This window comes from Acipenser ruthenus, chromosome 10 (genome assembly GCF_902713425.1).
Source record: "Acipenser ruthenus chromosome 10, fAciRut3.2 maternal haplotype, whole genome shotgun sequence".
In the NCBI taxonomy this organism is placed as follows: Eukaryota; Metazoa; Chordata; class Actinopteri; order Acipenseriformes; family Acipenseridae; genus Acipenser; species Acipenser ruthenus.
The window spans coordinates 14,602,266-14,616,776 of record NC_081198.1 but is presented as its reverse complement, the minus strand read 5'-3'; the positions used below and the strand labels follow the sequence as shown (position 1 = coordinate 14,616,776).

General features: G+C 41.7%; 1 protein-coding gene across 1 annotated transcript in view; it reads right to left on the bottom strand.

The window, feature by feature from the left end:
• Positions 1-14,511, bottom strand: part of LOC117403396 (zinc transporter 7) — a 39,884-nt gene that overhangs the window by 20,747 nt on the left and 4,626 nt on the right. The window contains exons 3-8 of the mRNA XM_034005516.3: positions 9,777-9,890; positions 8,695-8,782; positions 6,983-7,112; positions 6,345-6,536; positions 5,644-5,694; positions 3,665-3,800 (exon numbers count right to left, since the gene is read on the bottom strand). Of these exons, the coding sequence (XP_033861407.2) occupies positions 3,665-3,800; positions 5,644-5,694; positions 6,345-6,536; positions 6,983-7,112; positions 8,695-8,782; positions 9,777-9,890 (711 nt within the window). The remainder of the gene's footprint in view (positions 1-3,664; positions 3,801-5,643; positions 5,695-6,344; positions 6,537-6,982; positions 7,113-8,694; positions 8,783-9,776; positions 9,891-14,511) is intronic.

Below are 14,511 nucleotides of genomic sequence, written 5' to 3'. Positions count from 1 at the left end.
TACTGTATTAACAAGATACAATGCGCGATGCTGCAGCTGTCACTGAATAAAAAAAAGACGGTCGTGTCTAGTTTATATAGATAACATTCCAAAGTACTGTAGTCTGTTTGGAATAAATATTTTAGAAACACCCCTGTAGTATGTTAAACTTGCTTTAGGCTCGTTGCAAATTTATTTATTTTTTTCTCCTGACGCTACCAAGGTGTAATTACCCCTCGCATTCACAAACTGCAGTGATATTGAAATAATCAAGTCGGGGGGAGAGGAATGGAGCGAAATGTATGTGGGCGGTACAATCATCCATATTTATTCGACCGATTTGATTTTATGTGCCCAATTAATCGATTGCTATTTAGAGACTTAACTGACAGCCCTATTACTTACTCCGATGCACTGTGGGAGATTGCTTTGGAATAAGTGTGGCACGCTTCAGTTCGCCAGTATGAAATCAATTGGTTCATGGAATATAATGAAGTGCGGCTCTAACATGTACTTAATTTCAATTCAGTTCGGCACGCCGCTGGAGAATCTGTTTGAAACAGGGGTTAGTCAGTGGCTGAGCGGGAATTAGAACTGGGGACCTCCTGGTATCAAGCTCTTTAACCACTGGACCACCAACCCTCCAAAGCAAGATGTTCTTGCAAAAAATGCACAAAAGTAGTATTGCTGATGCACACAAGAAGAAATGTTTACAAGTTCTGTACATTCATCAAATAGATCTGCCTCAAAGCAAGCAGTTTCCAAAATGCTAAAAATATTTAAATTGCTTTAGTGGGAACAAGTTCAAAGGAAATCTAGACCCCATCCGGTTTAATATCCTATAATTTTCCTCACCAGTTTTATTGCAACATATTTTAAAACATTAAATACATCTTAAATGAAAGTTAAAAAAAGACTAAAATAGTTTTTCAGCTTATATTCGTAAAAGAAAACAGCTATCCAGGCCATGATATGGATAACATTATGCCCCACAGCAAAGGATGGGACTGCATGACATAAATAAACAAAACAAATAACCAGAATGCAAACAGAAGGAAACCAGATTTAAATCACTTCCTTGCATGTTTGCATCAAAGAAGCAGTAGCAGCATGGACTTGAAATGATCAGCAGACTAATTCAAATGAGTTACTAGATGCTACAAATATGTTTTATGAACAATATTGTTCAAACTCCAAGATTGATCCCATACTACATAATTCATCATTGAATGAATACAGATTTTAAACTATTAGCAAGTTATTTTTTTGTACCTCTGCTGAAACTGAAAGGCATTAGCCAACTGGGAAGAAAGACTGCTATGATAAACTGACAGCTGGTACTGCAGCAAACACATATCATTTAATAAAGCAATTTGTTGTTTTTGTAAAATGCAGGGAATGGATAAACTTGCAATGAGTTTAAATGTATTTCAATAATAATCTGGAAAGCAAAGTTTGGCAGTTGGACCCTATCTATCTCTACACACACATATATATATATATATATATATATATATATTATATATATATATATATATATACATTGTAATATAGCGGGTTGTGAGAGACGGCAGGGAGGGGGTTAAAACCTCCCTGCAAGGAAAAAACATGTGGGTATGCACCGTTTTGTATTGCTTTATTGTTTCAATTGTTTGCTTTAATTGTTTTATTGTTAATTGTCTTCCGCACCTGGGCGTTATTAGAAATTAAGCCCAGGTGCGGGAGTTTAAAAGGAGTGCAAGCAGTCTGCTCGGGGCTGCTGAGTGGAAGGAGGCAGTAGGTGCGCTGTCTCCGAGTAGCCAAATAAGAGAGAAAGTAAGTGCTGTTTGTAAATCAGTGTGTTTGTGAAGACGGGTAAACAGCTTAGCTGTCCCGCGTTAGTCAGGGTGTTCCTGCAAGTCGAGTTAGTGCTCAAGAGGAGCTAGGTGTTATTTTGATTTGGTGTATTTTGTTTGTTTCCTGTTTATTAAAAAATTGCGCAAACGCGCTTAAAAAAATCCATTTCTGTGTGCCGGGTCGGTTCTTAAAGGGGCAACGAACCCGAGTGAGTGGAGATCTTTTACATTTGGTGGCAGAAAGTGTGGGCGCCCCTAAGACCCAGAAAAATGGATTTTCAAGAACTGATCGAGAAGATCAAAAGAAATACAGCTGCTCAGGAAGAGCAAAACAAGAAGTGGAGAGTGGAGCTAGGGCTACCGGAGCCAGAGCCTACAGAGCTGGACCGGCTGCTCCAGAAATGGGAGGTAGAGCAGCCGTCCCGAGTGCCAGAAGGGGAGGAGCTGCCGCTGCCAGAGCCCAGAGGGGAGGAGCTGCCGCTGCCAGAGCCCAGAGGGGAGGAGCTGCCGCTGCCAGAACCCAGAGGGGAGGAGCTGCCGCTGCCAGAGCCCAGAGGGGAGGAGCTGCCGCTGCCGGAGCCCAGAGGGGAGGAGCTGCCGCTGCCAGAGCCCAGAGGGGAGGAGCTGCCGCTGCCAGAGCCCAGAGGGGAGGAGCTGCCGCTGCCAGAGCCCAGAGGGGAGGAGCTGCCGCTGCCAGAGCCCAGAGGGGAGGAGCTGCCGCTTCCGGAGCCTAGGGAGGAGGTGTCGAGCGTACCTCCACCACAGCCCCGACCACCACCCCTACGGTCCAGTCCGGTGTCGCTGCGTCCAGTCCCTCACCCCTTGCTCCTGGACACCCTGTCGGTTAGCCTGGACCTCCCTTCACTTGACCTGGAGCCCAGGAGTCGGCAGGATCGGGCACAGTTCTCCACCTGGTCCCCTGCTCCGCTCCTCCCGGACATTAAGACGTCGCTGTGCTGCTCCCAGACGTCGCGTACGCTCCCCCTGGTCGCTACGTCGCTCCCCCTTGCTGACCGGACGTCGCTGCACTGGGTCCCAGCTGCAGACCTCTGCCCGCTACTGCAGCCTCCAGTGCCCCGGTTGTCGTGCCGGTCGCCCCTGACGAACCGGTGGGGTCCCTCGTCGCTGGTGCGCGGTCCCTACCTGGCTGACCCAGGACGTGGACCGATCCACCCTCGAGTTCGCCCGTGGAGGAGGGCGAAAATTGACATTTATGGACTCGAGGGTGGGTGGTTGTGTTTTAGGGGAGGAGGTGGCCGTCTCATGGCCGGTGTCTTGGAAAGACAAGGGGGGGGATATGTAATATAGCGGGTTGTGAGAGACGGCAGGGAGGGGGTTAAAACCTCCAAAAACATGTGGGTATGCACCGTTTTGTATTGCTTTATTGTTTCAATTGTTTGCTTTAATTGTTTTATTGTTAATTGTCTTCCGCACCTGGGCGTTATTAGAAATTAAGCCCAGGTGCGGGAGTTTAAAAGGAGTGCAAGCAGTCTGCTCGGGGCTGCAGAGTGGAAGGAGGCAGTAGGTGCGCTGTCTCCGAGTAGCCAAATAAGAGAGAAAGTAAGTGCTGTTTGTAAATCAGTGTGTTTGTGAAGACGGGTAAACAGCTTAGCTGTCCCGCGTTAGTCAGGGTGTTCCTGCAAGTCGAGTTAGTGCTCAAGAGGAGCTAGGTGTTATTTTGATTTGGTGTATTTTGTTTGTTTCCTGTTTATTAAAAAATTGCGCAAACGCGCTTAAAAAAATCCATTTCTGTGTGCCGGGTCGGTTCTTAAAGGGGCAACGAACCCGAGTGAGTGGAGATCTTTTACAACATATATACACACACACACACACACACACACAGTACTCACCTTACTCCTATAAGTAAGGAGATTATCATGGAGCAGATTGGGTCTGCTATCATGAGATTGTAATTCTGCATCAGCAAAGCAGATATGATTACACCAACACTTCCAAGGGTGTCTGCTACAATGTGCAAAAAGATTCCTAAAAAACACAAAGGGAAGATAGAGTAAAGGTTACACATTTTCCTTCAATTGTGAAGGTGGCAGTTGCAGTGCATTACGCAAGGTGTGTGGGGGGGACTATTTGAAGGAGATCTAAAACAGCAGTGGATGTAAATACTGTGCTATTTACCAATCACCAGTTGATCTTAGATAATCATTAAATACTGTGCCAGAGAAGCCTGGGAACTTTAAAAATCCTTCCATTGTTGCAGATGCTACCGATCTAAACCCATTTCTGTGTTTAAAATGGGAAAATGTAATTAAAAAGAATACTGGCTGGAGTGGATTGATACACTAGCTTTTCACCTCCAGAGACTATAAATCAGACCTCAGAAGTGAAATGTTTTTCTTTGGGTAAATGTATATTCCACATCTCAAAACTACCACATCCACAACTGTCAGCGCTAGGGCTAAATGGCAGGTGTTATTCAGGTCAGAGATACCGATATGCATTGGCTGAGAAAGCTAAAATTGTCCCATCCACACTACACCTTGCTACAGCCTGCATGACGGTCTTTCATTAGCATTTCACAAGCATCAAACTTTAAAAAGAAAATGAGATTACAAAAGAACATAGGGCTTATATTCCATAACCATTACTGCTATGGGGCCTCTTTAGTTAAAGAGCATAAGTGTGGTTCAATAGGATGTTTGAATAAATCTCCTTGTGTTGTATTGTGAATAGGCAGGCTCTAAATGTCCCCCAATCCCCAATGCTGATAAACCCAGATTCCCCTTCATGGTGCCTCAACTCCAGCAGCCTAAAGAGCCGGGACTTCACTGGGATAAAGGGCAATCCACATTCCTTAGCTATTCAATAGATTGCCTATTGTGAAAAAACACTCACCAGTTGGGGGGAAAAAAAAACATGCAAATCCTTATACTGTTTAAAACATTAGTGAGCGGCTAAGCACTTTTGACTCCTTTAAATCTTAACCATTTAGCTAAAAAGATAAAAAATAAAAACTAATCATATTATTATATCTATGAATCAGATAAAAATGAAAGGTATGTAGGCAAAGGAAACTATAGATTAAAACAAGTATCAACAGTGCACTCTGCTGGAATTACTGTAGTAATAGCAGGAAGATATACAGTGGCTGTCAAAATAATGTTAGAATCGCATGGTATTCATGGCTGCATGGGAGAGCAACGGCTGGACAATTTACATTCTCAGTTGCTTTTTGGGCAGTAAATATAAATTAGAGTTAAACTGACCTTTTATCTTTAACAGCAAAAAGAAGGAATTAGAATGTATGTTTTTTACTCTATTACTTCTCAGTTTCAGAACCATCAATAGTATTAATAATCTCTTTTGTATCAGATCACCCAAAACGTCAAAAACTTACAGGTAAAACATAAGAAACTAGTAGACAAACGTTTCAGCTGGTGTCTTCAACAGTGTTTACACATTTTAGCTGACCCAGTATAAGTGGTTGAAGCAGCTTCTTTACACTAAATCACAAGGGCAGTTTCACTTGTGTAATAATGATCCATCCTAATACATCTTTGTTTGCATGGGGAGCAAGTTATAGCTAATAGAAATTCAGTACATCATTAACAAAATATTTTTGCTTGAAGCACTCTTTCATGGCTATAAGCTGTTGCCAATGCAGAAAGTCTATGTTTCCAGCACTCAAGCTTTATGAGAAGCATTGACAAAGTAATTGTTAACTTTAAGGGTATGCATTTTATATAAGAATTCCACCAGAGGCTGCAGAAAGCTTTGATGCCAATTTACACATTTAATGCACAGCCATCATTATAGGCACAGCAGGCAGTATCGAGTGGTTGCAATAGACAGCAGATGCTGGGTAACACACCTTGTAAGATCTGTTTGTTGGGGCCTTTTGCTGGTGGACTGCAGGGTTCATCTGTTTTATTAAAAAAAAAAAAAAAAAAAGGAGAGAGTAAGATCATTTTATAAAAGGTAAAATGCTTAGTCAACGTAATTATGGATACTACCATGCATAAAAAACAGGTATTAATATTACAATATTACATATTGTAAAATCAAAGTCTGAAAATATTTAATTGATTAAATGTATTGTCACTCAATCACAGACCTGGATAAAGATTACCAAAAAAAAAAAAAAAAAAAAAAATAGTGTCATGAAACAGCAAAATCTACATCTAACGTGCATTTTACACACAGGCATACGACAGACACACAGCTCCAGAGATTATCTAGGTAAAAATATAGGTGCGATGTATATCACATAGATTTGGATAACCTGTGCAAAAGAATCATCACAACAAGTCATAAGTAAAACTCTTTGTTTTGTAGTTTGTAAAGGTGCTTTCACTTCAATCCTGTAAACAGGAATATGCATCCCCAGATAAGGAATAATAAAAAACACACTTTGACATTTTACCCCATCCCTACCAGACAGACAGTCAAGTCTGATCAAATCATCCCTGTTCAGTTTGTGCAGTAGATCTGCTACTAACAGAACAATGAAAATAAAGCACTACCCCCAATCTCCAAAATGGGCACTACAAATCTTACGACTCACATTCTTACCATGGCAATGATTGTCCTCGTGCGAATGGCCGTGGCCATGGTCATGCCCGTGGCCATGCCCATGATCATGGCTGTGTCCATGCTTTGATTCATGTCCGTGGCCATGCTTTGATTCATGTCCGTGGCCATGCCCTCCATGACTTTGCCCATGGTTTACCCCTCCGTTGAACAAAGAATGACTGTGACCATGACCTACAAATCAGAAAGATTTAAAACAAGGTGAGTAAGCACAGTGAAAACTGCATTAACATAATGTACTAAGTGCACTTTAATTTTATTTATTTATTTATTTTTTTTAAGTATGTTTGAAACTGGAGGAATGGGAGGGATTACTGTCTGATATTCTCTCAGTCAGTATTGTGCATAACTAAATGATAAGCTATAAAATATATAACAGGCCCCATCAGCATCTTCTCAAAGTAGTTTAAACGGTACATACAACTGAATATTGAAGATTTCATGGTATCTAGTGAAGAACCTGCAAACTACAAATCATACTACAAATCAGAAATTTGTTTCCATGGTCAATTGTTTTCTGACCAACTGCAAATCACCCACTTTTCTTTTGGTAGAAAACACATGCCCCCCCCCCCCCCCGCAACACTGTGGCACACTTTTATCCTTAGTACATTTCTTACCTTCATCTCCATGAGAATGCCCGTGCCCTCCATGTTGAAATACGAATATTCCGATCAGGTTCACAATTAAACCAGCAATAGACACAGGCAGTAGCCTCTCATGATGGACATCTGGAGGTTCCAAAGCTCTCTGAAAAATATGAAAAGTCTGAGTTTTAGCATCACAAACAATTGCATTACATTGTTCTTATTTAAGGTTGTTACCAGTCATATTCTAGATTTTTCCTTTCCTAAGACTGCAAGCCTTGGTTTACCCATTCTTTTGTAGTGGGATTATTTATTGGTTTGGTATTGGCTTGGCATAGAGCGACACCTGTTGGTTGAATTTGTAATTGCAGTAAAGATTTTAAAAGATTTTCTTTATATACTATTATTATTATTATTTATTTCTTAGTAGACGCCCTTATCCAGGGCAACTTACAATTGTTACAAAGTATCACATTATTTTTACATACAATTACCCATTCATACAGTTGGGTTTTTACTGGAGCAATCTAGGTAAAGTACCTTGCTCAAGGGTACAGCAGCAGTGTCCCCTACCTGGGATTGAACCCACGACCCTCCGGTCAAGAGTCCAGAGCCCTAACCACTACTCCACACTGCTGCCCTATATACATATTTGTATTTGCAACCATCAGAATCGCTACACTTAATATCAACTTAAAACAATGCCTGGTAAAAGATGTATGATTCTTAACTACAAATTAATTAATTTTCAAAGAAAGGCTATAACTACTACAATTAAGTATTTTGTACTCAATGCTATTATCTTAAGGACTGTAAGCTAAGGGTTTATTGATTGATCTAAAGAGAGAGCTGTGCTTGTTGCTGAGATTTCAGTGATATATCAGCAACACTCTGGAGGTATGTATACCAACTTGTATATTACATTTATAATGTTTGTATCTAAAAATGTACAGTATAAACAGATGAACCTGTTTTGAGATTATTCAGAGAAGTTTGCTGTGAAATTATTAACAATGCACTAACAATTGAAGGGAAGCACTGATGTAGCTCAGACAGTGTTCTGTCCCTAGTTGGCCTTTTTTTAAATACCAAGTTTCATTGGCCCTTGCACTGTTTGTTCTGAAGGGGTGCAATAAGCACTTCTTACCATGAGACTTGCAGCAGGATTACAGAAGAATGTATTTCTGTCCCAGTAAGATGCCGGTACTTAAATTTGATGCATTTTGACCCATGGAACGATGTTAATCGTATCAAAGTGGCTGGCCTACCCCACACAGGTGTTCCACGGTTGGAATGCGTAAAATCACATAATTTTCGTTTACTTTCATTTTTATTTGTGCGTACCCCCGGTTGAAAACCCCTGCCATTGAAGAAACCATCAGTACTCTCACAGCTGCAGTTTTTTGGCACTTTTTAAAAGTTAAAATACAGATATCAGCACCACAGTTTAAATGTTATCCTTGGGCAGGTACAGTATAAAAGGCAGAATAAAGATCATTGGGACATCTACAACCCAGTGGATCTACAGTATGGTACTTGCCACATGGGTGTGCAAACAGGACACTTGGGTAGATGGTGAATGATATGCTTATCCAGCTAAGAGTCCACTCCCTGTTAGATTTATACAGCTTACTTTACTCACAAATATATGCAAATCAGCAAACAACTCATAAATCTATTTATTAGTTTCAGAGCCTGGCCCAAATTTGCTGGTACATTGCATTGGCTTTAGACACACAGCATACCTCCACTCCTTCTGAGAAGATGAAAAAGGCTGTGAAGATTAAGAAGAGGCCGTTTACAAAGCCAGCCAAGACCTCCGCTCGCACATACCTGCAAGACAAATAACGAGAGGGTACTGAATATACCACCTTTCAACTGACACATTTACTGTACTGGGTGAATTCTGTTGAGAAAAACTTTAAAGAACAATTACTGTAGCTTCAATTTTTTTACATTTCCATTGCTTATTTTGTGTTTGCAATCATTCTGTGTGGTTCTGGATTAATGTTACTCCAACAGTATTATCATATTGTTTCTCGAAAATCTGCCTTTACATGGCTTTGAGATTGCATTGCTTTCTGCTTGTCTGGAGAATCATAAGTACCTGGACTGAACAGCCATCCTCGTTCCATTCAAATCATTTTACAATGTGACTTTAAAACTGCCAGCCACATCTACCTTACATTTATACAGTACAGTCAGATTGTAGATGGTGCTGTAAGAGTTGAAAGGTCACACGATTTGCTTGGAATAAGGAAGGCTGTTCAGTCTCAACACTTGATTCTGTGTAAAATCTAAATGCAAGTATGTTAAAATCTAAGATTTAACTCTATAATGCCCATTGATGTGCCAGTACAACAGATTATATAACACTTGGCCACTCTCTGTTTAGACTCCAGTCTCAAAAGCCGTACTTTTCATATGCAATGATGTGCAGATCTTTAATTTTATGTTTGATCATCAATAACTTCAAAACATTAAATCAAATCAATTTTCTTAGGGACTGATTTTATCAACCTATTCCAGGCAAGTTTTTTTTTTTAAAGCATTTTACAGCACCAGGGAATACCCTTGAATTGCATCAACCACTTTTTTTTAGTAGTAATCCTGGGATAACAGACAGGAGGTTGATGCAATCCAGGGTGATTCCTTCACATAGAAAGCCACAGGTTTTTTGCAGCTTGCCTTTATTAGTTATAATTACACACAACTGCAGTAATTTACACATTACATGGCAAGCTTTACAGAAATCCAATGGACAGAATGTGCACCATTTCCCGAAACACTGTCCATCACATTACCATAGAGCTTACCAATTCCTTACCCATATGAGAAAGCATCATTCGACCTCCACCTTGAAATTACTGAAGCTGCTAATCCAGCCAAGAGGGCCGTACAGTCAAAGAACATATGAAAGGAATCCGATATAAGGCCTAAACTGGAAAAGAAACAAAAAAGACATACTATTATTAAAGGAAAAGGCAGCTGCTTAATGTTCACATTGAAATATACTACATTTTTAAAACGTTTGTGCAAAATGTCATTGTAATTGCAAATGGCAGCATGTGGTGATCTACATACCAAAATATCTCAAAATCTACTTCCTATTTAAACCATTAGTCACACTGTACACTTCCGTCTTGTGTTTTTCGTTTTGGTGAACCTAAACAGATTTCAAGACCCCCAGCAATATCTTCAGCTGAAGAAATAAAACAACAACAACAACAACAACAATTACAATTTAAGTGTGGAATACTTACAGCAGACCTCAGATTTGGAAGATTTCAAAAGATCAATTATTGTCTGTATCGTAACATTCACTTTTCTATTGTAATTCCATCTCGGCAGAACCAATTTTTCCACCTAAGAAAACTCAGCTGTCCAAGCTACTGCAGCTGCCAACACGTCATTAAACCAGCAGGCAGCCACTCCAGCAAGTGAAACTCAACAGGAACATTCTCGCATTATCAACGAAATAAAAGCATTCATGCAACCATTCGCAGATACCTTATCATCAGTCAACACCAAAATCAGCAACTTGGATAAACTGGTGTCCAACATCGAGCAAGGAAAGCAAAGTTCCGCAGTTACAGTGATTTCCTCCATTCCTGCAATAAACCCAGCCACTTCTGCTCTAGCTGCAATCACTTCTGGCGTGATACCAACTCCGATCCATACAGTCAAGTCTCCGATCAACAACCTCGCAACTGCCACAGTATATGGTTCCAGCGCCTCAAGTACTACCCGTAGTCATTTAATATCCTCGCAAATTTGGCAAAACATAATAGAAGGGAAGGACGTAAACCTGGTTTCACTGTTGATGGCTACATCTGAATTTTTGGACCACAGAGTAGTGGATTGTGGAGATCTTTCAGTCACGCTGAAATCCAGAGACCCCAGAATTACTTAAAAATCTAACTCTGGGAGAATTCGCCCTTGCCTTTGCTATTTACAGAGCTGTGCTATGTTCAGTATATCCAAACCGCAGACAAGAATTAGATTCCTACAAATTCTATATAGTAGAGCTATCTGTCAGATATGGAGGGACCATGTTTTTTGATTACCATAAATCATTTTCAGGTAAAGCAGCAGCTATTTTGGCTTTAGATAATCATATCATTGACTGGGCACAACCTGATCTAGACCTATTTAATAGGATTGGCAGCAGTCTCAGTGCCAATGCATGCAGAGTTTGCGGTAATACCGGCCACTCAACCTCTCTCTGCTCGAATCCACTCCATCCACTCTTGTGTCCCATTTTAAAACAAAAACTTCAGAATCACCCAGACAAGATCAACAATTTAATCGACGGACTAGAGAACGGTTTTTCAACCGGCAAAATCTCAGTTCTGCTATTCAAGCAAAAATCTCCATTCTGCTATTCAAGAACCAAAGACAGCAGTCTCTCATCCAAAAAGAGATAAAAAAAAGGATTTATGGCCAGCCCGTTTGTAGTGCCCCCGTTTCCAATCTACAGGATTAACGATATCAGCATCTCCACTTGGAAAATGTCAGGAAAAAAGCGTCTCATCACAGACATCAGCACCCCGGGGATCAAGCACCAGGAGCATCAACTTGCACATTCCTCATGATCAATTTTCTCTACAATACATTACTATATCGGAGGCAATTCATTCAATTAAATTAGCAGGTTGTGGTTCTTGGTTAGCAAAAGGAGATATATCAGATGCATTTAAAGTAATGCCAATCCATCCTTCTCTTCGTCACCTGTTTGGGATATGCTGGGATATTATTTTTCTACACAGTTAACTTTTGGCTGCCACCGCAGTCCAAGAATATTTGATACACTTTCAGAAGCTTTATGCTAGATACTTCAATGCATACCATATTCCATTTTTGCTCTGCGTACTCAATGAGTTTCTTTTGATCTCTCCTCCCTCAGATCCACCTGCAGAAGCAATCACCAATCTCAAAAGTTTATTTTCAGAAGTTGGCGTCCCGCTTTCAGAGGAAAAAACAATCGTCCCCATTCATTCACTGGAATTTCTAGGAATCATACTGGACACAGAAAAGTTTGAAGCCAGCCTTACTGTATCTAAACTCAATCGTATTTGTTCCTGTGTTCAGAACTTTGAGATCAGTAAAACTATCAGGAAGCGTGCACTACTCTCTTTGCTGGGTCATTTCAACTTTGAAATTGGCATTATTCCCAAGGGTCGGACATTTATATCTCGATTACTCTCTTTTTCATCAACAGCAAAAAACATTAATATTCATTAATATTTCATCAGAAGCTAGAAAAGACATTCAAATGTGGTCTGCTCTAATACAGCATTGGAGCGGCCTGTCTATGTTTGATGGTGATTTCATTTCAGCACAACACAATCTGGCCTGATGTACGGATGCTTCATTTAAGGGATTCAGAGGTTTTTTAAATAATCAATGGTTTTCTAGTGCATGGCCACTAGAAATCGAAAACTTATCACCGCATTTAAAATCTACAGCTCTTCTTGAAATAGTAGTGGCAGCACAGCACACCTATGGTCAAAGAAATCAATACTATTCTTTTGCGATAACAAATCCTCAGTGCCAATTATCAAAAAAGGCCGTTCCAGTTCCCCCCCTTATGCAACTATTGCAACGTCTAATATGGATTTCAGTATCAAATCATTTTCTAATCCAATTTCTACCGGGCATTGATAATAATGCAGATGATGCCCTTTCTCGTTTACAGATTTCACAGTCTGGTTCCTACGGCCCTGTCAAATCCAACAGTAACCTTTTGGGGGGTTAGTGAGTCGCACTTCCCTGACCTTTGTGCAAGCAACGCTTCCTTTACCTACACAAGGGAGGTTCTCTCAGTGAGTCAGAGGGGACACCCCGACAAACCCAACCTTTTAGCATCTCATGCGCTACCACTCCCCTCACAACCGGAGGATCGAAGCTTATTCTAACTAACCTCTAACCGCTCCCTGGGATCCCTCATCGCATCCTATGGTTTCTCATACCATTTATATGCTGATGATGCTCAGATTTTCCTCTCCTTCCCCACCTCTGACTCCACCATCTCCTCCCGTATCTCTACCTGTCTGTCTGCTATTTCCTCCTGGATGCACTCGCATCACCTCAAACTCAACCTCTCTAAATCTGACCTCCTTTTCTTTCCCTCCTCCTCCTCCTCTGATCTCTCTATCTCTGTTCCTCTGGAATCTAACACACTCTCTCCCTCTTCCTCTGCTAAGAACCTCGGAGTCACCCTGGACCCCTGCCTCTTTTATTCCCAGCACATCTCCACTCTGGCACGCACTTGCCGATTCTTCCTGAGCAACATCCGAAGAATCCGACCCTTCCTCACCAACTACGCCACCCAGCTCCTGGTCCAGGCCTTGGTACTCTCCCGCCTAGACTACTGCAACTCCCTCCTGGCTGGCCTCCCTGCGTCTGCCACCCGTCCGCTCCAGCTCACCCAGAACTCCGCTGCCCGCCTGGTGTTCTCTTGCCTCGCTTCTCCCACGCAACTCCACTACTCCGCTCACTCCACTGGCTCCCGATCACCGCTTGCATCCAGTTCAAGACTCTTGTACTAGCCTACAGATGCCTTGACCAGACTGCACCCAGCTACCTCCAGACCCTCATCTCTCCCTACACCCCCACTCGACCTCTCCGCTCTGCCTGCACTAGAAGACTGGCTCTACCTCCTCTACGCTCCCCTGCCTCCAGAGCCCGCTCCTTCTCCACCCTCGCTCCGCAGTGGTGGAATGACCTTCCTACAGATGTCAGGACTGCCCAGTCCCTGACCACATTCCGGCGCCTCCTTAAGACTCACCTCTTCAGACAACACCTATAGAACTCCTCTGTTTTTCCCATGGGACACTTATCACCCCTCCTTAAATGCGCTTTATTTGCTCTTATCTGCCCCCTATTTTACTGCATTTAATCCTGTACTTCAGAGTACTGTAATCTGCCAAGTGTTTAACCTGTAGTATTTTGTATTTAATCATATCCTGATGTAACTATCACTGACACTGTTATCTGCTGTATTACTGAATTGTATTTTGTCACACTTGTACTTGCTTGAACCAAAGTCATTGTATTTATCTTGCTCTTAATTGTATTATTACTTGTACTGCAATACTTGAAATGTATTTGCTTATGATTGTAAGTCGCCCTGGATAAGGGCGTCTGCTAAGAAATAAATAATAATAATAATAATAATAACCTCGCAGAAGGATCTCTTCCTTCATAACACGGGGTAAGCTTCTCGTTTCAGGTTCTCTGGGGGTGCGTCATCTCCCCAGTTTTGGAAGTCTATAATTCACCTCATCGAGGGCAGCTCTCAACAAGCCAGAGTTCAACTTTCTTTCTTCCTTTCAGGTACTCAAGCTCTTGGGCCCTGATAACGGAGGGATCCCCTCTTATGTTTTCAAAGCCTCGATAAGAGGGATCCCCTCATATGTTTTCAGGGCCCCGATAACGGAGGGATCCCCTCTTACATGTTTTCAGGGCCCCGATAACGGAGGGGTCCTCACTTATATGTTTTCAGAGTCCCGATAACGGAAGGGCCCTCTTTTGTCTTCAGGGCCCCGATAACGGAGGGA